The 26802-nt window shown below is 40.7% G+C and overlaps 1 protein-coding gene across 3 annotated transcripts in view; it reads left to right on the top strand.

The window, feature by feature from the left end:
• Window positions 1-26802, top strand: part of arhgef25b (Rho guanine nucleotide exchange factor (GEF) 25b) — a 37405-nt gene that overhangs the window by 2095 nt on the left and 8508 nt on the right. The window contains exons 2-11 of one of the 3 annotated variants that reach the window (XM_085775756.1): window positions 1914-2140; window positions 4016-4124; window positions 18526-18818; window positions 18902-18964; window positions 23497-23624; window positions 24487-24553; window positions 24658-24761; window positions 24903-24972; window positions 26082-26171; window positions 26284-26376. In XM_085775756.1, the coding sequence (XP_085631882.1) occupies window positions 2078-2140; window positions 4016-4124; window positions 18526-18818; window positions 18902-18964; window positions 23497-23624; window positions 24487-24553; window positions 24658-24761; window positions 24903-24972; window positions 26082-26171; window positions 26284-26376 (1080 nt within the window). In that variant the 5' untranslated portion in view covers window positions 1914-2077. Of the gene's footprint in view, window positions 1-1913; window positions 2141-4015; window positions 4125-6360; window positions 6649-18525; window positions 18819-18901; window positions 18965-23496; window positions 23625-24486; window positions 24554-24657; window positions 24762-24902; window positions 24973-26081; window positions 26172-26283; window positions 26377-26802 lie in introns of those variants that run through there. The other 2 variants (XM_085775759.1, XM_085775758.1) reach the window with 2 other exon arrangements.

Raw genomic sequence — 26802 nt, 5'->3', positions numbered from 1 at the left:
AAACACAAGAGAGGAAACTCTGAGATGAAAGAACAGTTTTAAACCAACAGCAGCCACTCGTCTTCTGTCAAATATGATTAAAACATGTGATGCTGCCCATGCATGCAGAAATCTCTTATTAAAATCCATTAAAACCATGTGAAGCGGTTTGTGTTTGATCCACAAATAAGTCATTAATCCAATTGTAGATGTATAAAATGTTAAAGCTAAGCTGCTTAACTCAGAGGAATCTAATTAGTTGTTAAGACTGACCAGCAGCCGATCAAAATCCCATCAGAGGTGACCACGGTGCTGCCAACACACGGCTCGCTGTCCACACTCACTGTCAACAGATTCAGGGGGGGGTCTATTTATAATTTATTTGTTTGTTTATTTGTTTGTTTATTATTTTGATGGAGGCAGTGCACAGCTCTCAGCCGTACCAGAGTTTTCATCTGTAGTCACTCGGAAGGAAACAGAGAACTTATCTGCTAAGGCAAAGAATCTAACACTATGACATAAAACAAACCCATACACAAACAAAAACAACAATTATAACAAGATTTCACAACATTAAAAGACATTGCAACTACAGCAATGCAGTTTCACAGTATTAAAGGAATAGTTCACCAAAAAAATGAAATTCAGTCATTATTGACTCACCCTCATGCTGATGAATACTCTGGAGTAGTTTTTTATTCCTCAAAGTGCATCTGGAGACCCGGGAGGCCGGTTCGTAGTCCAACCAAAACTTATATGAGAGTCAATAGCACCCGACACAAAAACGTCCATAAAACTACACAAGAACCATGTAATCTTCCTCCATACAGCTGGTCTGCTGCAATCCAAGTGTCCTGAAGGGAGATAGTCCAGAGTTTACTCGAAACGACGGCACTTGGATTGTGGAGTGTGGAGTTTTTGTGTCGGGCACTATTGACTCTCATATAAGGATTTTGTTGGACTACGAACCGGCCTCCCTGGTCTCCAGATGCACTCTGAGGAATAAAAAACTACTCCGGAGTATTCATCAGCATGAGGGTGAGTCAATAATGACTGAATTTCATTTTTTGGTGAACTATTCCTTTAAGACACAACGGCAACAATAATATTACACTACATTAAGTATAGATCCAACATCCATGAAGACCTCACTGTTCCATGTCCTCATGATGAGCAGTTTGTGCATAAATATCACAAACAAAACACTTTATTAACACGATTTAAACATGAAAAGTCTTTAAAATTAGGTTTTACTGTTTTCTGAGCAGAGCTTAGAAACTAGAAACTTTAGAAACTCAAAAACTCACTAGAAAAACATGGAATAAAACAGGATGAATTAAAAATGATAATATTATTATTAATATTAATAGTAATACAGGTGCCATAATAGTGTTTTTAGTAGAAGCTGCTGCTTTGTGGATGGTCACAAATGAATACACACTTAGTATAAACTGTCTTACAACATAAAAGAGGACAAACAGCAGTGAAACATGCTGCACAGATGTCTTTATAATGTAACGTCCTCATAAAGAGGAGTTGTATTTGTCCATAAATGTCACAACAATCAATAAACTTTATTAACTTGATTCACACCTGAAGAGTCTGTAAGTTTAGAAACGAACTCAAACTGAAACATTTGTCACAAGAAAAACATAAAATAAAAGAGGATGAATTAAAAATAACAACAACAGTGTCTGTGCTGTGGACGGTGTCAGGCTGGAGTTGGTCTGTGGGAGCTGTGGGAGCTGTGGGACGTGGCCGGACCTGTCCTGACTGAATGACCCTCTGCTGGTGAAGAGGAGCCTGAGGACAGATAACACACTGCAATTGACCAGCTGTCCACATCTGCCCAGAGGACAACGAGAGAGAGAGAGAGAGAAGGAGAGAAGGACGTGGTGCAAAGAAAAAAACATCTCCCCTTTTTTGTCCTTCAGCTGGACGTGAAGCAGGACGTGTCTCTGTCCGTCTGTTCAACTTTTTATGAAACAAAACCCAGCGGATTGAATGCAGAGAGAAGAAAGAGACAGATTTTGTAGACACGAAGGTGAAGAAGTGAAAGACTGAGTCAGAGAGGACAGAGGAGCGACGGGGATGAAACATGAAGACTTTGTCCAAAGTGCAGGGCAGGACTGAGCAGCTGCTGGGATACGGAGCTGAGAGAGTGAGTGACGCTGCACAGAAACAACAAACTTAAACATGTCTGCTCATAATAATGAATGTATAAAATAAGACAAAACTGGACAAGAGGACAGACTGATGCGCGCTTCATTTGGTTGTACAGTAGTTTTTTAATCCTTTTCTAATATAAATATAAATATAAAGCTCAAAGAAATATCATATTACTTTGTGTTTTACAGGGTTTTACAATACAGAGCTGATACAGAAATTACCTATTACACATAACAAACAACTTATTTCAGTGTCAGTACTTCTTCAGGTTTTCAAAACAAAACTTTTCTCCGACTGATCCCTCAAACTTTTCCGACTCTTCCTCCTTTGTTCAGGCCTTTGACTCCTATTTTGGAAAAAAAATAGATTCCCAATTGCTACTAATTGTTACTACACCACCACAGTACGATGTAGAATACACATACAGTATGTAGAAAAACATGGAAGAGGAAACTTGGAGATGAAATAACTTTAGATGGATTGATAGATCGTTTGATAATCCTTCATAAACTCCAGACATCCATCACAAACAGGCAACAGCAGAAACTAAATAAAAACAGAAAACTGATCTATGTACGAGTTGGTAAAAAAAAGAAAGAAAGAAAAATATGAAATTGAAGGTTGTTTTTCTGTGCTGGGAATGAGATAATGAATCTGGACTTACTCTTCAGTCTTCAGTCTTCTCTGACCTTAGGGTTTGATGTTGTGCTCAGTTCAGACCTCTCAGAGAAATTCCACAGATAAGATAAGAAGCCACTTAAACCGAGGCAAAAATAGGAAAGAGAGAGACAGAGAGAGAGAAAGGGAGACAAGTGGTTTAATTATCTCTATCTCTTATTTTTTTAATCTCTCCTCTGGTCTACCTGCTCCTGAACTCATCAGACAAACATTAAAACACAAATAGAGCCCTTAATTAAAGTTTTAAACTTTTTTTTTTTGATCAAACTCTTTTTATTTATTTATTTATTTATTTTTCACAATTTAACACAAGTCCAACAAAACAAAACAGGAAACTGAACACCCCACCCCAACCAACCCCTCACCTTTACCCTCCCCCAACTACCAGACATATTACTGTAACAGTATAGCATACAGAGTTCACATAACCAGACACCAAAACAAAACAAACAAGCAAACAAAAAACACAGATAAATAACACTGAAATGAAAAGAAATGACAAAGGGCAGCAGCACTTTACTATATTATTATTATACGCCTCCATATCCTCGACAAACATTAAAGGGATAGTTCAACATTTTGTCAAACTGGCCCATTGCCATAATACCTATAGTTTTAGCAGTAGGTTTGTTACCTTTAATTGTCAGTGCAAGCTATTTTTAGAACGGCGGAGCAGAGCCGCGAGCTGCTTAGAGCTACAATATGGAGGCTCATGGGATTTCTTGGTTTCCCTCATCAAACTCATCAAATACACAATCCAACAACTCCAAAACGCTCTGGTGGACAAGTTGTGACCTGCACATTCACCACACTATGAGATAATAACAGAACGTTACCAGACAGAGTTGTTTTAGAGGTAAATTCATGCAAAACCGCTGATGTGTGTTTCCTTCAGGGCCAGTTTTTCATCAAGCAGTCTCTGCATTTACCTCTAAAACAACTCCTTCTAGCCTTTCTTTAACCAATTATCTTTTTATATGACTGTCTTCTGCCTGTTTTGGACACCTTCATAAAAGTTTCACAGAAGGTGTGCACAATTTTTGAACTGAAAGAGGAGAAGATTCCCTGTAGATTATTATTTTGTGCCAAGTGTCTTCTGTGATGGCTTCATTTAAATCTGTCTCCTGTTTATTTATTTTTGAGGAGGTCTAGAGGCATCCAGTTTTAAACTTTATTCTCTTGTTGTCAGATTTCCGACGCTGGCCGAGAGAAGCTGCTGTCGTCGAGTCCGGAGAACGTGAGGAGGCAGCGGAGGTGGAGCAGGAGCAGGAGAACCAGCGTGGCTGCAGGATGCGAAGGTAACATCATCATCACCACCACTAGTGCTGCTGCTGCTGCTGCTGCTGCTGCTGCGTGCACTTTCCTGTGTCGGCCACAAGGAGGCGCCATCTGATAGAAAAGGAGCTCCTATTATAGCTGCACTGTTAAAGACAAAACAACACTGATGAATTTAAGATTTAAAATACTTAAAGCAACACAAAACCTCTGGCTGATGATTGGATATTGTCTAATTAAGCGCAAACACACACACACACACACACACACACATGCACATACAGTAATCCCAGTGCTTTTCAGCTCCCAGGGATCATTTCAGCAGAGTTTTTAAAAGCTTAACTCGATGGCACAGAGACCCGGAGCATTTAGATGTTTGTATATCTGTAATCCTTCGTCCTCAGTCGACTCAGTCAGACTCGTGTCGCCGTTGCCGTCGCCGTCGCCTGTGTGACACACGAGCGTCTCGCACTGTCAGACACACAACAGCTGTTTACTGGAGACGGCTTCTTCTTGTCTGTTTGTTGTGTTTCTCTGCTTCTTTTATCCATGTTTGGGTTTCCACTTTTAGTTTGTGCATAAATCTCCTGGACAGCTGTGGCTCAGAAGATCATGCAGTCATGAACACTTAATCTTTTGCCATGAGATTAAATCGGCCCGTTTCCATCCTGGCGTCCCAGCGCTGTTTCTGTTTGTTATGAGAGGAGGACGTTTCCACACGTTGTTGTTGTTGGTGGTGGTGAGGAAAACGCTGTGGGTGGCACCTGTGCTGCTGCTGCTGCTGCTGCTGCTGCTGCTGCTGCTGCTGCTGCTGCTGCTGCTGCTGCTGCTGCTGATGGTCCAGCATCAACTGAGTCACTGCAGCAGCGGTGGTTTTTATTTCAGCTTTACTCACTTCACTTCACACACAGACAAACACTGACAGAGGGGTTGTCATAATATTTGTGCGATTTCTGGTGACTGTACAAACCCCACTGAGCTGTAGAGGTCAAGTGAATTTTCCAGAGATGTTTTTTTGAATTTCCTCTTCACTTTAAACAGCAGCTCTGACTCCTTAACATGAAGTTATGTCTGCACAGTCGTCCTCTCAGTACAGTTTATACAGTATGTATACATGTATATATCAAACCACACACACTTTGAGAAGCATCTTTCTGTTATGATCCAATCTGTGATTTCATGAATATACAGTAATGAACAAATCAAAAATCTGGAGCTAATGAGGCTAAATGAAAAGTGGAAAATGACGGAGCTGTTTGGTCCAAAACATCTGTGTTGGCGTCCGATTTCCATTTTGTCTAAAAACATCTTAAACTGTCATGTATATGTGTCATCAGCTGTGGTTTAACCCATGTGAACAGGTCCATGTGGAAAGCAATTGCTTCAAATCAATATTGTTTCTTGTGAGTGGAGCTGGATCAGTGGTTTTGGCCACATTTAAAGGGATACTTCACCCAAAGTCAATAATTCACCTCACTGTCATGCCAAGGAAGGGTTTGGAGAACTTTCAGAGTCATCAAAACTCTTTAGGAGTTCCAGGGGGGGTCCGGCTGGCAACGGGTTTTCATATAATGGCGGCGGATAGAGTTCACTTTTGAATCGTCCAAAACACACACTATGAAACATCCAGATACCTCCATACTGCTCGTCTGTACTGACCCAAGTGTCCTGAAGCCGCCACATGAAAAAGTTGTTCGCACGAGATTTGCTGTGAGATGTTCTTCCGTGTTTACATCATACATCCAATGGTTTACAACGACGAACGAACATCTCGCAGCATGCACACAAACATCAACAGAGCCACTGGGAGCTACTGCTACAACAAAGATAAAAACAGAGATCACATTCATTTTTTCTGAACAACTTTTGGATGTTTCATAGTGTGTGTTTTGGACGATTCAAAAGTGAACTCTATCCGCCGCCATTATATGAAAACCCGTCACCAGCCGGACCCCCCCTGGAACTCCTAAAGCGTTTTGATGACCTGTCATTGATCAGGAGTTTCTCATCTTCAGGGTGGTTCAGTCCTGGTTTGTTGAAGAAATGATCGAAGAGAGGAAAAGTCAGTTGAGAAGGTGATGAGGAGGTGTGAAGAGGGAGAGAGGGAGAGAGGGACAGAGAGGGAGGAGGAGGAGGAGGAGGAGGAGGAGGAGGAGGAGACAGATGCCTGTTGGCTCCATCTCTCCTCTGAGCTCCTCCCCCTCCCCCCTCCCCCCTTCCCCCTCCCTCTCTCCCTCTAATCTCCACTCGGCTGGAGATGGAGTAGAGGACGGACTCTGGTTCTGCTGCTCCTCGTCTTCACATCATGGGATAGAAACTTCTTCTTTTTCTCTGTGAACTGTTGCTCTCCTCTGGATTCTACTACAGGAACAGTGTGTGTGTGTGTTTATGTGTGTGTCTGTGTGCACTATGCTGCCTGCCTCTCGTTGTAGCGTGGGGAGTGGGTCGTCATCATGAGGGGGGGTCACCACCAGCGAGGGTGTGGGTGTCAGCACCTGTTCAGGAAACTGCTCAGCACATGTGGCTGCTGCTTCGGCCGGGTCAGAGGTACGTGCTGCAGATTTAACTAAACATCACACACAGTTTATAGTTTACAGTTTACAGTTTAATCTCTCACTGAGCTCTCTGGTGTCTCAGATAGAGGTGGATTTCATTTTATTTTAAGTTATAAGATAAAGTTTTATGACATTTTCCATCGGTCACTGTCCTGTGGTGCAGAGGATGGCTCTTCTGCCTGAGCTGTGATTATTCTTCACGTTTAATTCAACATTTAGGAAAGAAAGTGTTGACTTCGACTTCACTTTGTGTTGTGGATGTTATAGAAAACTCAATTGCTTCCTGCAGAAACACACTCAGCAGTGGTTTAAATCCGTTTTCCTATACAGTTGAGCTATAATATTTTATTATCCGACAGATTCGGTGTGTTTGTTGGTTGTGTGTGAATGCAGAGCTGGACGAGTTCCTTCTGTTTCCTGATGTGTAGTGTGATTGTGTGTGTGTGTGTGTGTGTGTGTGTGTGTTAGTGCTGGTTCTGTTTCTGAGACGTGGACTTTGACTGAACCACTGTGATGACATTGATTACGGATAGAAGGAAGTTTTATTGTCACTGCAGCTCCACAATGAATTTCAGGTTGGCTCTCTCACAGCAGCAGATTAAAAAAAGTACCACAAATCAACATAAGACAAGAAAAAACTAGATAAACGACAACAACTGTAAAAATATATATAACTTTTTCTGTCATTAATGGAATAAAGAGTGTTTTTTACACCTGGAGACAAAGTGAAGAGTCACTGTGACAAAATGTTCCCTCTGGTTTGATTTACAGTAAATTTTCAAGCTGTTGTTGAGAAGCAGCTGCAAAAAAAAGAAGAGAGAAACAAACAAGAAAACAAACGTGATAGAGTCACATCTGGATCTGATCTACCTCTGATCATTTGAATCAGATGAGTCGATGATTCACTGTCCTCACACTCGTCTTCATAAGAAACTAAACCCACATTCTTCTTCTATATATGTCTTTATATCTGTCTGTTGTTGCATAAGAGAGAAAGGTGATGACACTTGTATGGACCCGAAAAAACAACCCCCCAGTTGGTTTATCTGTCTATGACTACATTATTCCCCTTAACCCTGACTAATACTCACACTTTGATGCTGCATCAGCCTCAAAACAAAGCCACAAAACATTCAGGAAATACGTTTTATTTTCCAAGCAAAACCCCCCCGTCTTTATTTTTTAAAAATAACTTAGAACAAGTTGGAGCAACAGTAGCCCCCCGCAAAATAATGATTATTATTAAATGTATTGCATCAGGCACCGTCAAGAACATAGAGTAACAGAAAAATGAATAAAAAATGATAATACATAGTTGCATTGAAAAGTCAAAGGGGGCCACCCCAGTTTTCTTTCAGGGGCCCCAGAAGTCCTAGCAACGGCCCTGTTTATATGTTTCTATGTAACATGTAGTTCTGTAGTGAACACATGATATTTTAGTTAAACACACACAGTTGATCAAATCAATAAGTTTTAGTTTAGTTTATTTAGCACAGTTTAAAATATACAGAGACAAGTTATACACAGTGCACTGCAAGAAGAAGGCGAAAAACCAACAGGGCTTATTTGAAACCTCACCTATAATAAACATTAAAAGCTGCTGCCAAAACACATGTTTGATAACGCTAATATCCATTTAAAATGGTGTACTTTCATGTTCACATTTTATTTTAATGATGCAAGCAGCAATTATATCTATTGATATGTTCATATGTTATATTATTTTACCATTAGTTCTTTCTTACATATGCAGTTCTTACCCTACTATATTTTAGTTTTGGGGAGACACATGATGAACCAGTGCGTAGACAGAAAGCCCAAAAAGTCTGTTTGGTTATTATATATATATAAAAAAAACATACGTTTATATTCACAGGAACTTTTCTGTCTCTTTTGTTTCCTCATCAGATTCATATTTGACTTGTGTGGACACATGAGAGTGAACCTTAACCTGCAGCGCTGCACACACACACACATACACACACACACACACACACACACAGACAAACATAGACACGCAACCTTGTCCCATTACTGCCCCGACCCTTAAATCCTCTGCTGTTCCAGTTGCTGTGTAGTGATGATTACAGAGCAGCTCCGTCTCTCTCTCTCTCTCTCTCTCTCTGTCTCTCTTTCCTCCTACAAACAGACGTGAGTGTGAAACGTGAAAATGAAAAAACACGAGTCGTGAAGAGTCGAGATCCTCAGTTTCTCAGATCTCATCTTTTCTGTGGGTTGCACATCTCTGTCTGCAGCCTGAAGTTGCACAAACTGTTTTCAGCCATTTGCAACTGTTTGTTTTTGCAGGAGAAATGCACATTCTTTCTTTCTTTCTTTCTTTCTTTCTTTCTTTCTTTCTTTCTTTCTTTCTTTCTTTCTTTCTTTCTTTCTTTCTTCTCTCTACCTCCCTGAAGTCTTCACCCCTCCATCGCTCACTGTGTGTGTCACTTCATTTGGCCCCGTGTCGACCACCAGTTCAGGAGAAAAACACCTCCAGATTTGGGAAACTTGCTCAATAATCTTCTACTTGAACCTCCATCGTTCTAACATCGATCTAACTGTCCACATTAACACACCAGTGTGTGTGTGTGTGTGTGTGTGTGTGTGTGTGTGTGTGTGTGTGTGTGTGTGTGTGTGTGTGTGTGTGTGTGTGTGTGACACCAAGTAAACATGATGACTAACACTAAGCACTGAAGTGTTTAGTTACACTGAACTCATACATATTCAGTCGTCTACGTACAGTCGCAGCTGTTTTTCCTCTTTTGAATCTGATCATTGTGCATTTCCTTGAATATTGTCAGGGTCGACTTATCTTTATTTAAACTGGTTTTAAAAGCACAAAACTGGCCAATTAGATACAATTCAGTGCTTTCAATTATCATTATCATTACAATATAAAACATGGATTAGAATTAGAAATTGTCCCCAGAAAAAATGTAAACAGAAACAAAAATATTGACAAACTCATAGAGAATAATGGTATGTTTGAGAGTCGAGCGCTTTCCGGTTGGAAAACAAACATGGATGTCGGAAAAACTGGTCATTAATGATACTTGTAAATGTTAGATTTGAACAATTTATAATGTTTTTAAAAAGCCGTACAAACTCACGACTCGGAGCTCAGAAATTTTCCAACTTTCAAGTACAACTGTAACGCACCATGAAGTTAGCAAGAAGCTGTTTAAAGAAGAAAATTGAATTTGAGCCCACTCTGGGTCATAAAATTAGTGTAATAACTCATCTATCAGACGATGCAGGCCAAACTTTGTGCAAAATTCTATTTTTGAGTAAATCCGGGATGAAAATGTGTATTTTTTTTTTCGCATTGGATAATGCAGGCGCACGGATTATACGTCAGCCTGTACACGATTCACCAGCCACTGATATTGGATCCGTAATCCGTCATTCAAACGTCTGAGACACGCACACACACACGGAGCTCGGTCTCGCCCCAAGCTTTGAATATCCCGCCCGCTCGATAACGACCAATCAAATTCGTTTTCCTTACTCGGGTAAACTCGTGTTGCAGCTTGTGACAACTCGGCGCGACAAACAGGACAAACGGCCATTTCTGTACACCTTTAAAGAGGAACCATGCAGGATTTTCACCTTAACTCTGCTACATTACAGCTCCAGAGTCCTAGTTCTGGTTTAATCAATGACTAGTAACTAGTTCCAGGGAGAATGGAGGCTCTCTGTCTTCCACCTAGCGTCTCTTGGCTGAAAACCAACCTTGTAAGATCAGAGCCTCCGACCCGGTGTCCCAGCTCTCGTCTCTGCGGCACCGTGACATAAACGTAACACGCCCCGTAACCCGTAATCTCTTGTTGATGACAGATAAGGCTACACAGATATACACATGGTAACATGGTAGATGATAAATAACGTTATCCACCGCTCCATGGATTGATTTCTCACCGGCTTCGTTGGAAACAAATGCACATGGAGGAGAGGAGGGTTAGAGACACAGAGGAGGAGAGACTGGACTTGCATAGTTGCCCTTTAACATAGTGGAGCATTGATCAGCTGATATTTCCTAATTAAAAACTAATATTTATTGACCTGGTGTCCAGACATTGTGGTTTAAAGTGGATGCTAATGTTGTGACATGTAAGTTTTTGTGCAGCGCTGCAGGTTTAATGTTCAGTCGAAGGCCGTGGAGATAGTTTAACCCTGAATTTAGAGGTGAAGTCTGTAGTTGTGTGCGTGTTGTGGGACATGAACTCAGATCTTCAGAGACTAGAGAAAGTTTTTGGTCTGAGAGACAAGAGAGAGACAGAGAAAGAGAGAGAGAGAGAGTGAACAAGTGAGAGTGAGAGGGAGAGTGAGAGTTCACGTCGTCAGGCTGGAGAGTCGTGGGAAAAAGGAAGTGGTGTCCGACCGGAGCGGAGAAACTGTAACTGGGTCAATTGTCAACGTGCAGGATGTGATCACATGTGAGGATGAAGAGATGTTCATCATCATCATCATCATCATCATCATACACTTCACATCTGGACTCTGTGATGAATATACAGTAGATGAAGAGGAGAAATCATGGACGTTATTTTAAAAACCTGGCACTTTCATCGTTACCCACAATGCACTGCAGGAGAGTCAGGCCAGGTGTGTTTAGCTCGTAGCAGCTAATGTAGTGTCATGTAGATCTCTAACTACTCTTAGATAGATAGATAGATAGATAGATAGATAGATAGATAGATAGATAGTACTTTATTGATCCCTTTGGAGGTTACCCTCAGGGAAATTGAGGTTCCAGCAGCAGCACAGCACCGATCATACATAAAAAAGGCACAGATAGATATAGAATATAAAAATAAATATAAAATATAAAGTTTTAAACTCTTATTATCTGTCTGGTGCCTGGTTTAAACACATTTAGATATTTAAATATACTGTACACTCTAACCCAGTGTTTTTCAACCTTGGGGTCGGGACCTCATGTGGGGTCGCTATTCTTTTTAAAATTGTGATTTAAAACACCACACACAATCTGTATCACAAACTATATTAGATACTTTCACTTTCCCGAATATAAATCAAGTTCAAATAAAATGCAGAATATAAAAACATCTGAGCTGGCGCATCTTGATTGACGGCCGCGATCACGTGCAGTCGCCAGAAATTTGTGATGTCAAAATGGGGTCATGAGTCAAAAAAGGTTGGGAACCGCTGCTCTAACCGTTGTTTAAAGGGATAGTTCGACATTTTGGCAAATCGGCCCATTGCCATAATCCCTGTAGTTTTAGGAGTAGGTTCGTTACCTTTAATTGTCGGTGCAAGCTATTTTTAGAACGGCGGAGCAGAGCTCATGGGATTTCTTGGTTTCCCTCATCAAACTCATCAATCCAACAACTCCACAACGCTCTGGTGGACAAGTTGTGACCTGCACATTCACCACGTTATGAGATAATAACAGAACGTTACCAGACAGAGTTGTTGTAGAGGGAAATTCATGCAAAACCGCTGATGCGCGTTTCCGTCGGGGGCAGTTTTTCGGCAAGCAGTCTCTGCAAACAACTTGTGCAGGTCACAACTTGTCCACGAGAGCGTAATAGCTCGCACCGAAAATTAAAGGTAACAAACCTACTGCTGAGACTATAGGGATTATGGCAATGGCTAATTTGCCAAAATGTTGAACTATCCCTTTAAATTAATATGTATATTTAAAATGATGAATCTCTGCTGTTTATATTTCTCTTTTCCATTCCCTTGAAGTTGTCAGGAACAGCTGCATTTAAAAACAGGACAGATGTGGAGTGTGTGTGAGGAGGTGGTGTTATTATAATAAACAGTAACTAGCGGCCTGATAATATTATCAACATGTCGCAATCTAGTAGCTAAAAGTCTCTGCATGGAATTAAATTCTAATGTGGAGCAAAGATGACAAACAGTGTGTGTGTGTGTGTGTGTGTGTGTGTGTGTGTGTGTGTGTGTGTGGACTGATAAACTGTGCATTAATCCGCTGAGGATTTGATGTGAGTGGCTGATTTGTCGTCGTGGCATCGACGACTGAATGACGTATTTATTTTTCTTGGCGGTTTTTCAACAGGAAGTCAAACAACAGATCTGATGATGATAATGATGATGATGATGATGGTCGGAGCTGAGCTGTAGTCACAGTGTTCAGTCTGTTTGAACTTGAAGCAGCATCTTCATTCATGCTGTGTTTATATGTTGTAGTGATATAATGTGTGATGACATCAGTCTTGATGTAGGGACATTTATGTGATATTTAATCTATTTTGTCAAGATTCAATAGGAAAACAAAGTGTTAAAATTAATAATGTGATGGTGAATATATTAAATACACAACTCACTGTGCGTTCAGTTTTAAAGGGATAGTTCAACATTTTGGCAAATTGGCCCATTGCCATACTCCCTATAGTCATAGCAGTAGGTTCGTTACCTTTATTTGTCAGTGCAAGCTATTTTTAGAACGGCGGAGCAGAGCCGCGAGCTGCTCAGAGCTACGCTGCGGAGGCTCATGGGATTTCTTGGTTTCCCTCATCAAACTCATCAAATACACAATCCAACAACTCCAAAACGCTCTGGTGGACAAGTTGTGACCTGCACATTCACCACGCTATGAGATAATAACACAACGTTACCAGACAGAGTTGTTTTAGAGGTTAAATGCAGAGTCTGCTTGCTGAAAAACTGCCTCTGAAGGCAACGCGTATCAGCGGTTTTGCATGAATTTACCTCTAAAACAACTCTGTCTGGTAACGTTCTGTTATTATCTCATAGCGTGGTGAATGTGCAGGTCACAACTTGTCCACCAGAGCGTTTTGAATTATCCCTTTAATAAAGCTGCACTATTATTTACACAATTTATGATTATAACATGACTGGAACAGAAGCAGCACCAACGTTCTGCTCAGGCATTAATAACATACGAATATAACATTGATTGAGGTCGTTGTGTTGCAAAATTAAAACTTATTTAAAGTTCATTTTGTTGAAAACCATAAATACAGGACGTCTCGTTCTGCTTTTATTTAACTAAACGTCTGAATTCTCACTGTGTCTGACTGTTTTTGTCACAGCAGTAAAAAGGAAATAATCTGTGTTTTAGTTTTTAATTTTTTCTTTATTCATCGTTGATCTAAACGTGGTATTTAATGTGAGCGTGTGTGGATGTTGACAGCTTCAGGAGCAGAGTCACCTGCTTCTCATTTTTTATGACTGGTCAGTAAACGCAGCACAGAGCTGAAGACAATGAGAGGAAGTGTGGCGCTGCTCTAAGTGGAAATGAAGGAAACTCACAAAATGAGAAAACCTGAAGCCAAGTGAAGCCTGGTGACTTTCCTTTTCCCCTGTGAACCAGAGACTCTGAAATATTCCACAGAAAAACTCGCACAACAGCAGCAGCAGCAGCAACACACGCGTTTCTGTTCCTGCAGCTGCTGCAGCTTCGTATACGATTCAGGATTCACCGTCGATTCACAGTCGCAGTCTGAGCCGATGAAGCTCCAGAGCTACAGACAGGATTACTGAAGGTCGACTGACCCCTGGCTAATGTTTGCTCCTGTTTGCTGCCCTCTATCTCTCTCTTTCAATTCAATTCAATTCAATTCAAATTTGCTTTATTGGCATGAATGTTACGAGAACTATGTTGCCAAAGCATCAAGAATCAATGAAACAAAACAAATACAACTCACAGAATCAAATATATACAAATAAAATTTAAATTAAAATATACATTTATACTCTATACCCTATGCATGCATGTGTGCTGATAAAGTGTTGTCTCACTCTTATACACAGATTGGGTGTCATTAGGTAAGTTGTTATATATACACGTTGTTCATATTAAATGAAGATGATAATGTGAGTGAATGAATTTTATTTTCGAACATGTGTTAAAAAAGTATGTAACTATTTGTACATACAAAAGAATGAAAAAGAAAAAAAGACATAACAAAACATCGCACATTGTTTGAAAAAGGAGTGGGAAGAAGTACAAAACCTTTTTAATAATAATACATAATAATAATAATAATAATAATAATAATAATACATAAAATAAAGAAATGAAAATCAACAATAAAAATATATATTATATATATATATATATAACATATATTAAATGATTAATTAATCATACATAAAATAATACATAAAATAAAGAAATTAAATAATAATAATAATAATAATAATAAATTTTATTTAGAAAGCGCCTTTCACGCCACTCAAGGACACTTTACAGCAGTTAAAATCATCAGTTTTGATGTCTCTCCATCCATCCGTCCATCTGGAGAGGTGTGCTGTCTGAGCCAATGGGGTCGCAGAGAGAGAGTCAAGCCCCGCCCACCACCACTAAACCGTCCATCAGGTCACAGAGATCAGAGAAGATGCGTCTCTTAAAAATTCACATCAAAACACAGTTATCATGAGATAAAAGTGTTGGATTTTACACACTAGACACACACACACACGCACACACACACACGCTGACCGTCCCCGTGGTCCGGGTGGCGGTCCAGCTGCTGCTGCTGCTGCATCGTGGGAAAATGACACGTTACATAATAAGTGACAGAAACAAACACGACGAGCGTCAGAGAGTCAGAGTCCAGAGAAAGTGACGATGCAGATGATCAGATGGTCGTTAATGACCCGGCCGTTAAAACGACAACAAGGAGACCAGATGGCTCCGAGTGTGTGTGTGTGTGTGTGTGTGTGTGTGTGTGTGTGTGTGTTGGGGTCATACAGATGAGGACGTGGATGGTGAAGCCACTCTGAGCTGTTTGTTTTATGGTTAATTATTAGGATGTTTCTTCTTTCGACGACGTGTGAAGGTCGTCATGACGTCACGAAACATCTGGTCCAAACTAGAGCTGCAACAATTAATCCATTAATCACACAATAATCGATTATTAAACGAATTGCCAACTATTTTGATAATCGAATCGTCAGTTTGAGAAGTTCTTTTAAGAAAAAAGGTCCAAATTCTCTGATTTCGGCTTCTTAAAGGGATACTTCACCCAAAATCGATAATTCACCAATTTTCTCCTCTCCGTCATGCCAAGGAAGGGTTTGGAGAACTTTCAGAGTCATCAAAACGCTTTAGGAGTTCCAGGGGGGGTCCGGCTGGCAACGGATTTTCATATATATACTGTATATATATATATATATATGGTGGCGGATAGAGTTCACTTTTGAATGGTCCAAAACACACACTATGAAACATCCAGATACCTCCATACTGCTCGTCTGTACTGACCCAAGTGTCCTGAAGCCGCCACATGGAAAAGTTGTTCTCTGTTTTTAGCCTTGTTGTTGTAGCAGCAGCTCCCAGTGGCTCTGTTGATGTTTGTGCACATGCGCAAGATTTGCTGCGAGATGTTCGTTCGTCGTTGTTGTAAACCATTGGATGTGTGATGTAGCCTAAACATGGAAGAACATCTCACAGCAAATCTCGTGCAGCCACTGGGAGCTACTGCTACAACAAGGAGAAAAACAGATATCACATTAGTTTTTTTCTGAACAACTTTCTCATGTGGCGGCTTCAGGACACTTGGGTCAGTACAGACGAGCAGTATGGAGGTATCTGGATGTTTCATAGTGTGTGTTTTGGACCATTCAAAAGTGAACTCTATCCGCCGCCATTATATGAATTCCAGCCGGACCCCCCCTGGAACTCCTAAAGCTTTTTGATGACTCTGAAAGTTCTCCAAACCCTTCCTCCTTGGCATGATGGTGAGTAGAAAATTGGTGAATTATCGATTTTGGGTGAAGTATCCCTTTAAACGTGAATATTTCTGGTTTCTTTGTTCCTTTATGACAATAAACTGAGTATCTCTTTGGTTTGTGGACAAAAAAAAGAGATTTGAGGACGTCATCTTGTGGTTTGGGAAACACTGATTGACATTTTTCAACATTTCTTAACATTTTATTGACCAAACAACTAAGTTGCTGCAGAATTTAAGGTTTTTGCACAAACTATAACGTTTGTCCGTCTTGCTCTCTCTGCTGCTGCAGCTTTTCCTCCTGTCGTCCTGATCTGATTGATTATTGTTGAGCAGAGTGAATTCTGATAAGATTCATTTGGACCCATCAACACTTCACACACACACACACACACACACACACACACACACACACACTCACACACACACACTGTTCGCTCTGAATCATCCATTAACCGAGATGAGTTTGTGTCGGTCGGAGTGAAGCGCCATGCAGATGATGAATTAGTTTAATCATTGCAATTAATTACCGGAGCCCTAATTTAAATGTCTGGGTTTGTTTTATCGGAGACAAAACTTTTGTCAGAGAGTCGGGTCGTCATAGCAACGGATGACAGCACCGGGAGAACGCCGGCGGTGTCCTGATCGGTGGAGGCAGCAGCAGCAGCAGCAGCAGCGGAGGAGGAGGAGGAGGAGTAGAGGCCTCTCAGTGTTTAATAGCTGTATCAGGCAGTTTTGGCAAATGGCTGACCCAGATTTTCTCTGGCTTCTTGAAAGCTTGTTATTATGATTACAGCTTACATAAATGTGCTGACAGCGAGGCAGCAGTGGCTTCTGGGACGAGTCCAAAACGACACAAAGTAGGAACTCCTAAAAAGATCCCGCTCTGCTACGATCAGCAGAACGGAGGGAAACGCTGCCGCTCTGATTAAAAACAGCGTGCTGTAGGATTAGGGACCGACGCTTTTTCTTTCCACAGTCTGGAGACTCAAGGCGAAGGAAGGAAACCAGATCCAGCTGTGGATGGACAGAGAGAGTTTCTGTCGGCTCCTGAACCGGTCCAGTTCTGGGCCGGTCAGATGTAACCGACCTCAGGACCTCCAACTTTCATCCTTTCTGGACACACAAAAGAACTGCTATAAAATCATAATATATCAATATTTCTTTATGCATAAATTTATTATGCCACTTCAGCTCTGCTCAAAACGACCAAATGTTCATTAATTTTCGCGATTTTAACCCCATTAAATACCAGTTAAGACTTCAAACTGGTGCAAAAAGTGTTAACCAGTGTACTATAAATCAGTAACTGACAATAGATTTCAAAAATTTGTCAAAAAAGAGACTTTCTTGCAGAAATCCATACCTTTAGCTGTAACACGGCCAAAATGATCAACAAATCAAAATAGAAAAATGGAAAAAATGTCCCAAAAAGGACCGAGGGACCCCTGAGGTTCACTGCAGATGAGTCACAGTCTCAGTGATCTGTTGTGTACATTTATTTTGTCAAGAATCAGTATGGAAAAAAGGGTTAAAATGAATAATGTGGTGGTGAATATATGAAATACACAAGAACTAAACTCACTGTGAGTTCAGTTTTAATAAAGCTGCACTATATTATTGACACAATAACAGAATAAGCACCAATGTTCTGCTCAGGCATCAATAATCAATAAATATAACTGATAGAGGTCGATTATCATTATTTTAAGTTCATTTTGTTAAAAACCATAAATACAGGATGTCTCTGTTCCTGCATTTCTGGTTTTATTCAACTAAACGTCTGAATTCTCACTGTGTCTGACTGTTTTCTGTCACTGCAGTGAAAAGGAAACAGTCTGTGTTTTAGTTTTTACTTTATTCATCGTCGATCTGGTTTCTTAAAGTCAAAGATGTGTGTGTGTGTGTGTGTGTGTGTGACTCTCTGGTTTCTCTGGTTGAAGAGTTAAACCTCTCTCCGTCAGACTGTGGTGTCGGAGCGTCTCAGGAGCTGCAGCCTCTAAAGTTACAGTTTGGGTTTAGCGCAGGAAATTGAACAACATTTTTGTGCAGAGATCTGTCTGCACCATCTGACCTGAGAGAGGATGTTCCCCACAATTAGCTGCTGTCGTTTAACCCCGGCCTCTTCCTCTCTTCCTCTCCCTCTCCCTCTCTCCCTCTCCCTCTCTCTCTCCGTGCAGCAGAGTCCTACTCCATGGCGGCGGGCGGTGACGGCGGCATCGCGCCCTGCGGGGGCCCGGGGCCGCTGCAGGCCGCCGGCGGCTCCAGCCCCGGCTCCCAGACCGGGTCCAGACACCCGGTCAGCGCCCTGAAGCGGTGGCTCAGCAACCCGGGCCGCAAGCTGAGCTCCGAGTCCCGCGGAGGACGAGCCGAGAAGCCGGCGGCGTTCAGGTCTGAGGCCGAGCCGAGGCCGGCGCCGGGGCCGGGGCCGGGGCCGGGGCCTCAGTACGCCGTCGTCCCGTCAGAGGACACGGTGAGACGTGGACACTCAGACCTGGTCTAATGTGTCTAATGTGTCTCTACTGCTGGTTTCTAATGTGTTTCTATTCTTCTCAGGTCTGGAGAGACGCTCCGACGAGTCCTGCAGCGTCCACACAGAACAGAGACACACTGAACCTGGTACTGAATCTATTCTATTCTATTCTATTCTATTCTATTCTATTCTTGTCTTGTCTTGTCTAGTCTAATCTAATCCTATGTAAAGCTTCTATTCTATTCTATTCTATTCTATTCTATTCTATTCTACTCTACTCTACTCAAGCCTTGTCTAGTCTAGTTTAGTCCATTCTATTCTATAATCCCACACAGAGTATGGTAAAGCTTCTATTCTATTCTATTCTATTCTATTCTACTCTTTTCTACTCTACTCTACTCTACTCAAGCCTTGTCTAGTCTAGTTTAGTCCATTCTATTCTATTATCCCACACAGACATATGTGTCTCTATATCCAGACTGATGCCGACCCATCAGGAGATAAAGTTTATTACTGTCACATACTGGTATGTCCATGTGAAGATATCAGTGTATAACACATAAAATACCCATAGTAAAATAAATATTAAGATATCTTTAAGATGAGTTTTTCTATGGTAAAACAAGTTGTACCCATATATATTTAATTTATATAATGTAGGTTTATTAAATCAACATACTGTACATGGAACAGTTTTCTATCTTTCTATTTGTTTTTCTAATTCATTTCTCATCCAGTTTAAACACGTCTTCTCACGCTGGGAAAGTGCTCTCAGACTGTTTATGATGTCAATCAGCTCCTATTAACAGGGTTTGGATGGAAATATCTTAATGTGACATATGTTTCTAACAGACATACATAAACATACACATTTATATGGGTCAGACAGATCTGTCTGTACTGTATCTGATAGGATCCATATATAGTTTATATAATATATGTTTTATTCTATATGCACGCCACATATGTGACGTCTGTGTGTGGGATATCTTCAGGTGTTGTTGTATATATTGTGTAAATGTTCTCACACACGCAGCACTTTGCTCCTTGAGGCCTTCACCGTGCTCTGGTGAGTGGGATCAATCCTGTGGGCTTTTCTCTAGACGCCATCTGGAAGTAATCAACCAGCCGAGCGGTCGGTAACAGGCTGAAACAGGGTCAGGGCTGAGGGGGGTGAGGAGTTTACTCTGACATTAGGATGAGGAGGAGGAGGAGGAGGAGGAGGAGGAGGAGGCCTGGAGGCGAGGTGAGAAGCTGCTGGGTGACAGAGTTTCAGGTTTCATCAGCTTTACATAACAGAGAAGAACAAGAAGACGAAGAAGAGCAAGAAGAAACCGTCAAGTTTGATGAACGAGCGCCGTTGGGATGAAATCACGTCACACCGACACCTTCGGCTTCAGCTTCGTGTTTTCTTTGGCTCGTCGTCGTTGCTGCTCCGCTGCTGTGAACGAACGGCGATCTGGGACTCTGCTCTGATTCGCCGACAGTTCAATGAGCGGATTGATGCCGTGATGAGATTCATATGGTGAAAATGGAGCAGGAGCCAGAAAAACCAGAGGAAACAACTCTTTTACATTTTCTTTAATTCACACGAGAACCTGAGTGTAAAAAAAACAAAACAAAACAAAAAAACACATCAGATCCTCACATAATCAGTTCAGTTTATTTTTATTGCAAGGTGGCGCGCATTTGATAGGATACTATCAGTTAAACAAGTTATAACAAGTTTTTTTTGTAAGAGACAAAGATATGGCGGCAACAAGGAACATACTGTAGATTGGAAATAGTTTATTGTCATTTAACATGTTCAAAACCTTTATTTATTTATTTTAATGTTTATTTAACAGGGACGATACATACAACATTGCCACAAAAAAATGGAAAATGCGATGCATACAAGACGTCTAGCTTCAGCTAATTTGCAGTCTTTGTCCCTAGTCAGGCTTTAGAATAGGATAAAATATACTGAATACAATAAATGCAATGATACAAATACAGTGGATAACACAGTGAATAGGTACCATGAATAAATAAACACTGCTGCAAATTTCAGATCAAAAAACACAAGTTAAATTTAGCATTAAACATTAGTAAAGTGCTGTATTGACAATGAAGACACAAACTAGGTTCCTCATGTCAGGTACAGGATAAATAACAGACCCTGTAATAATCAAAATTTAGAATTAGCTACAAGAATAAATAGAAACAGACACACAGTTAAACCAAGCAGGAAGAGGTCACAGTAGTGCAAATGTGAAAAAGAAAAAAAGCGTAATCGCTCGTTAATCAGCCAATTGTCACATTTACACCTCGGCTCCAGAGGTGGTGGTGAGTTAGTGAGTGTGATCTCTGGACGCAGGCGGAGGATAATAACTGCTGCCATGTTTTCAGTCTTTATACCAGGAGCGCTGCCATGAAGCTCCACTGGGACACAACTCAGTCTGAACCACAGGCGCTGATTTATTTTGTTTTTGTGTGTGCTTACCTTTGAAAATCGCCCACAAACTCTCGGCCTGTTTTATTCCTATATTCCTACTTTACTCTTGTGTTTCTATCTCTTTTAGTTGTGTCCTTTTCTTTTCTTTTTTTCTTGCTCTCCTCCTTATTTGCACCCAAAACTCACTGGTTTGTGTCATTGCCTATGCTGATAATTGACATTTTTTCCCCCCTCTTTTCTTTTTTCTCAGATTAAAATGCATCCAGAACAGGCGATCAAAACAAAACAGGCATTTATTTATAGATGTTGATTGACAGAGGATCCAATCAAATAGGAACCGGTTCTGATTGGCCAGTCTAATCAAGCCCCGTTCCCTGTGGAGCACCCACATGATCGGCGCCGACTGAACCGACTTTGCTTATTCTTTAAGCATTAAAGGGATAGTTCAACATTTTGGCAAATTGTCCCATTGCCATAATCCCTATAGTCATAGCAGTAGGTTCGTTACCTTTAATTGTCGGTGCAAGCTATTTTTAGAACGGCGGAGCAGAGCCGTGAGCTGCTCAGAGCTACGCTACGGAGGCTCATGGGATTTCTTGGTTTCCCTCATCAAACTCATCAAATACACAATCCAACAACTCCAAAACGCTCTGGTGGACAAGTTGTGACCTGCACATTCACCACGCTATGAGATAATAACAGAACGTTACCAGACAGAGTTGTTTTAGAGGGAAATTCATGCAAAACTGCTGATGCGCGTTCCCGATGGGGGGCAGTTTTTCGGCAAGGAGTCTCTGCATTTACCTCCACCTTTAGAGTTGTTGGATTGTGTATTTGATGAGTTTGATGAGGGAAACCAAGAAATCCTATGAGCCTCCGTAGCGTAGCTCTGAGCAGCTCGTGGCTCTGCTCCGCCGTTCTAAAAATAGCTTGCATCGACAATTAAAGGTAACAAACCTACTGCTAAGACTGTAGGGATTATGGCAATGGGCCAACTTGGCAAAATGTTGAACTATCCCTTTAAAGTGTACCACCTTTATATGACATGTATACTGGGGCACAGCTCATTTATACTGGTAGGAGGAGTCTGGTGACGCCGCTGCTTTATAGCCAAGCTAAACTAACTGGCTGTGTTGACTGGTTCTCAGCTTCTCAAATCTCAAACTGTTCATTTTGAGAGAAGCTGAGCAGCTTTAATGGAGCTTTAAAAAATCTGCAGAGAGAGAGAGAGAGAAAGGAGGTTAACCAAAAAAAAAAAAAAAAGTAAAATAAACAGAAAGTGCATATTTGACCTACAAACTGCAGGATTATGATGGAGTGCACCGAGGCAGAGAACACAGTGTGGTGTGTCAGGAGGAGGATTAAAGTCAAATTCACATTAGATTATGCTGCTTTTATGCGGCTGTGTCTGTTATGTAACAACCGTCCGGGCGCCGCCGGCCGCTCAACCCCTGGCCTCCTTTTTCTTTTCTTTTTTTTCTTTCTTTCTTTCTTTTATTTTTATACGACTCAACAAATTTGTGCAAACGCTGCTCATTATTCGTGTGTCAGGCCGGCGTCCAACACACACATTAAAAACATTAAAAAGCGATTATTACTCTCAGGTTACGTCGGATTCAGGAGGAGGAAACACAGAGATGAGTTCCCCAGAATTAAAACCACACACACACACACACACAGGTTTTTCCACAGATATATATACGTATATGTGTGTGTGTGATGGGTCAAAGATCACTGGGTGCGCACGTATCATCGTCAAAGTTGTAAAAGTACGAGTACAAATACACGGAAAAACTAATATTATGAAACTTTATTAGCGATTAACGCCGATGCTTCCACGTCTGAGGCCGAGCAGCGTTTTACGGCTGCAGCTGGAGGAGCTGGAGCTGCTTTAACTGCTCCACATAAAGTTTTAGTGGAGGGTGAGGTCACGGCAGGAAGAGGAACAAAGCTCTGATTCACACTTTTATATTGTTTTCTTTTGTTTATTATTTATTTCAGTGGGTTTTTTTGGAGGGAAAAAGTGAATAATATTCGTAATAATGCCCGATTTCTGAATAGAAATAAGAAGAAGAGGAACAACAGCTGGTGGTTAAAGTTTTAACAATGGAAATTATTATAATTTATAAAAGTGAATGAAGCAGCTGTTTGGTCGATGGAGAACCAAGTCGATCGGAAAGAACAAGAAACCTGGACGTAGAAACTTGGACTCAGATTTAAATGTGTGTTTGTGTGTTTCAGAGTCAGAAGTCCAGCATCAACACTCTCCATGGCGACGACAGCTGCGCGGTGACGGACGACTCAGGAAGTCAGTGGTCGGCCATGTTGGACAGTGAAGAGGAGAGAAACGTCGCCTTAGAGAAAAGCATGTAGGTCTATCTATCTATCTATCTATCTATCTATCTATCTATCTATCTATCTATCTATCTATCTATCTATCTATCTATCTATCTATCTATCTATCGTTCTATCTATCGTTCTATCTATCGTTCTATCGTTCTATTGTTCTATCTATCATTCTATCTATCTATCTATCTATCTATCTATTGTTCTATCATTCTATCATTTTATCGTTCTATCTATCGTTCTATCGTTCTATCTATCTATCATTCTATCTATCGTTCTATCTATCTATATATCTATCTATCGTTCTATCGTTTTATCGTTCTATCTATCTATCGTTCTATCTATCTATCTATATATCGTTCTATCTGTCGTTCTATCTATCTATCTACGTATCTATCTATCTGTCTATCTATCTATCTATCTATCTATCTATCTATCTATCTATCTATCTATCTATCTATCTATCTATCTATCTATCTATCGTTCTATCTATCGTTCTATCTATCGTTCTATCGTTCTATCATTTTATCGTTCTATCTATCGTTCTATCGTTCTATCTATCTATCATTCTATCTATCGTTCTATCTATCTATATATCTATCTATCGTTCTATCGTTTTATCGTTCTATCTATCTATCGTTCTATCTATCTATCTATATATCGTTCTATCTGTCGTTCTATCTATCTATCGTTCTATCTATCGTTCTATCTATCGTTCTATCGTTCTATCATTTTATCATTCTATCTATCGTTCTATCGTTCTATCTATCTATCATTCTATCTATCGTTCTATCTATCTATATATCTATCTATCGTTCTATCGTTCTATCGTTTTATCGTTCTATCTATCTATCGTTCTATCTCTCTCTCTCTTTCTCTCTATAGATACGTGCTGACTGAGCTCATAGAGACGGAGCGTTTGTACGTGGACGACCTTGGACTCATCGTTCAGGTGCGTTTGACTTTTATAAACAACAAAACTTCAATTAAACTCTGCAAAACCATTATTTATTATTTATCTATCTTTTTCATTAATGTGTGTGTGTGTGTGTGCAGGGCTACATGGTGACCATGGCGACTCAGGGCGTCCCAGAGGACATGAAGGGGAAGGACAGGATCGTGTTTGGAAACATCCACCAGATCTACGACTGGCACAGAGAGTGAGTCACGGCCTCCGCTCTGAACCTCGTCGCTCACGCTCTAACATTTGGTTTTTATGAGCTTTGCATGTTGGTTTGATGTCGTGTGTGTGTGTGTGTGTGTGTGTGTGCGTGTGCGTGTGTCCTTCTGGTATCACACAGTTATTTCCTGGCGGAGCTGGAGAAGTGTGTGGGGGATCCCGACAGTCTGGCTCAGCTCTTCATCAAACATGTGAGTCTCTCTGAGCAGATCAGACAGAGAGAGAAGAGTTTTGGTTTTCACTTCGACACATTTTCACTTTTTCCTGTGTGAAGGTTTCAGTCACAACACACATGGTCACCTGCACACAAATGGTTGACCAGTTTTCAACACACATGGAAAATGTGTGTTGAAAACTGGTGTGTTGAAAACTGGTGAAAATGTCCTGGAAAAGCTTGAGTTTTCCTGGAATATTATTACAGTTTTTCTCAGTCACTTTGGTGCTTTTCTCAGATCTGAATGAAAATTCTCATAACCACAACATTTCACATCATTTGTGCACATCATAGTAGCAGTTTCCCCTTCTTCTGAACAATTTGCAAATGCTTTTGGATGTGTATCAGTTGCTCTCATACACTTCTCTGATGTTTCATAACATTATCTTTGTGCAAATGAGCTATACTTATGAATGCTGAACAGTTGTTCCCGATAAAACTAACAGTCCTCATTTCATTGCTTGAGTCATAAACTGTCCTAATGAAAACATGACAAAGCCATTTGACTATTTTGATCATAAACAATGGTGTCAGGACTTCTTCGTGATTGATTTTGAGGAATGATGAACGATCCATTTTGAGCAAGTGACGCACTTCTGCAGGTTTTCCACTAGGTTTGTTTTAAGAAATGCACAAACTGTTGTGCAAATGTTAATATTGTTCTAATTCTGATACTGATTCTGAAAAAGAGGGTGAATACTTTCCATTGGGCCGTAAACACCTTTATCAGCATCAGTATCAGTGTGTGTGAGTGTGTGTGTGTGTGTGTGTGTGTGTGCAGCCGGAGGAGGATGGACTAGAGGAGAAAATGTTTTTGATGTTTGTATGTGACGCAGCAGCCAAATGAAACCGTTCTTTTCTTTCTCTGGAAGTTTTTTAATGAGGCAAAGATTTAACCAGATTTAACTGGAAGAGAGAAACGCAGCCAAAACTGAGAGGAAACTCGGAATCAGAGCAGCTCACACACACACACACACACACACACACACACACACACACACACACACACACACACACACACAAACACAAACACATGTTGTGATGAATATTTACCACACAATCTGTTTCTCTGTCTTGAATTTGCAGGAGCGTCGTCTGCACATGTACGTGGTTTACTGTCAGAACAAACCCAAGTCTGAGCACATCGTCTCCGAGTACATCGAGACCTACTTCGAGGTGACTGGTCCTTTAAATGCTACTAAAGTGGATTTTACTGAATTCTTCTTATTCTTATCTAAAGTATGTTTTCATATTATTTACATGTTCTATGTTTTGTTGTACGTGACAGGAGCTGAGGCAGCAGCTCGGCCACCGGCTGCAGCTCAACGACCTGCTCATCAAACCTGTTCAGAGGATCATGAAGTATCAGCTGCTGCTGAAGGTTTGATGGTTAAAGATTATTACTGTCAATCTGAAAAGCAGGGCTGGGCAATTAATCAAAAAAATCTAATCCAAACTGATATTTTTTTTTCTAATCCCATATGTTTTAATGGGATTGGTCATATTTTATTAAGAAGCCACATTTTGATGGTTTTGTCTTCTTCCCAGCATTTCAGCGGACAGTCTCCATTCATTTCTTAATTGGGCTTTTATTGTGAAATATCGCACATGAAGGTGGTGTAAAACTCAACAATTAAATTGCAATGTGCAATGTTGAGTGCATATTTGCCTTCAGAACCCTTAATAAATATGTAGTGCTTTTTTTCGTTTGTTTGTTTTTTGGGGAGGGCACACTGTAATCGGTCATTAATCGTAATCAAAGTAAAAAGTTCAATTAACCATGAATAATATTCCTGCTATAATTGCC

This window comes from Trachurus japonicus, chromosome 5, assembly GCF_045865225.1.
Source record: "Trachurus japonicus isolate A0001 chromosome 5, Traja_1.0".
In the NCBI taxonomy this organism is placed as follows: Eukaryota; Metazoa; Chordata; class Actinopteri; order Carangiformes; family Carangidae; genus Trachurus; species Trachurus japonicus.
This window is presented reverse-complemented; position numbering and strand designations above follow the sequence as displayed.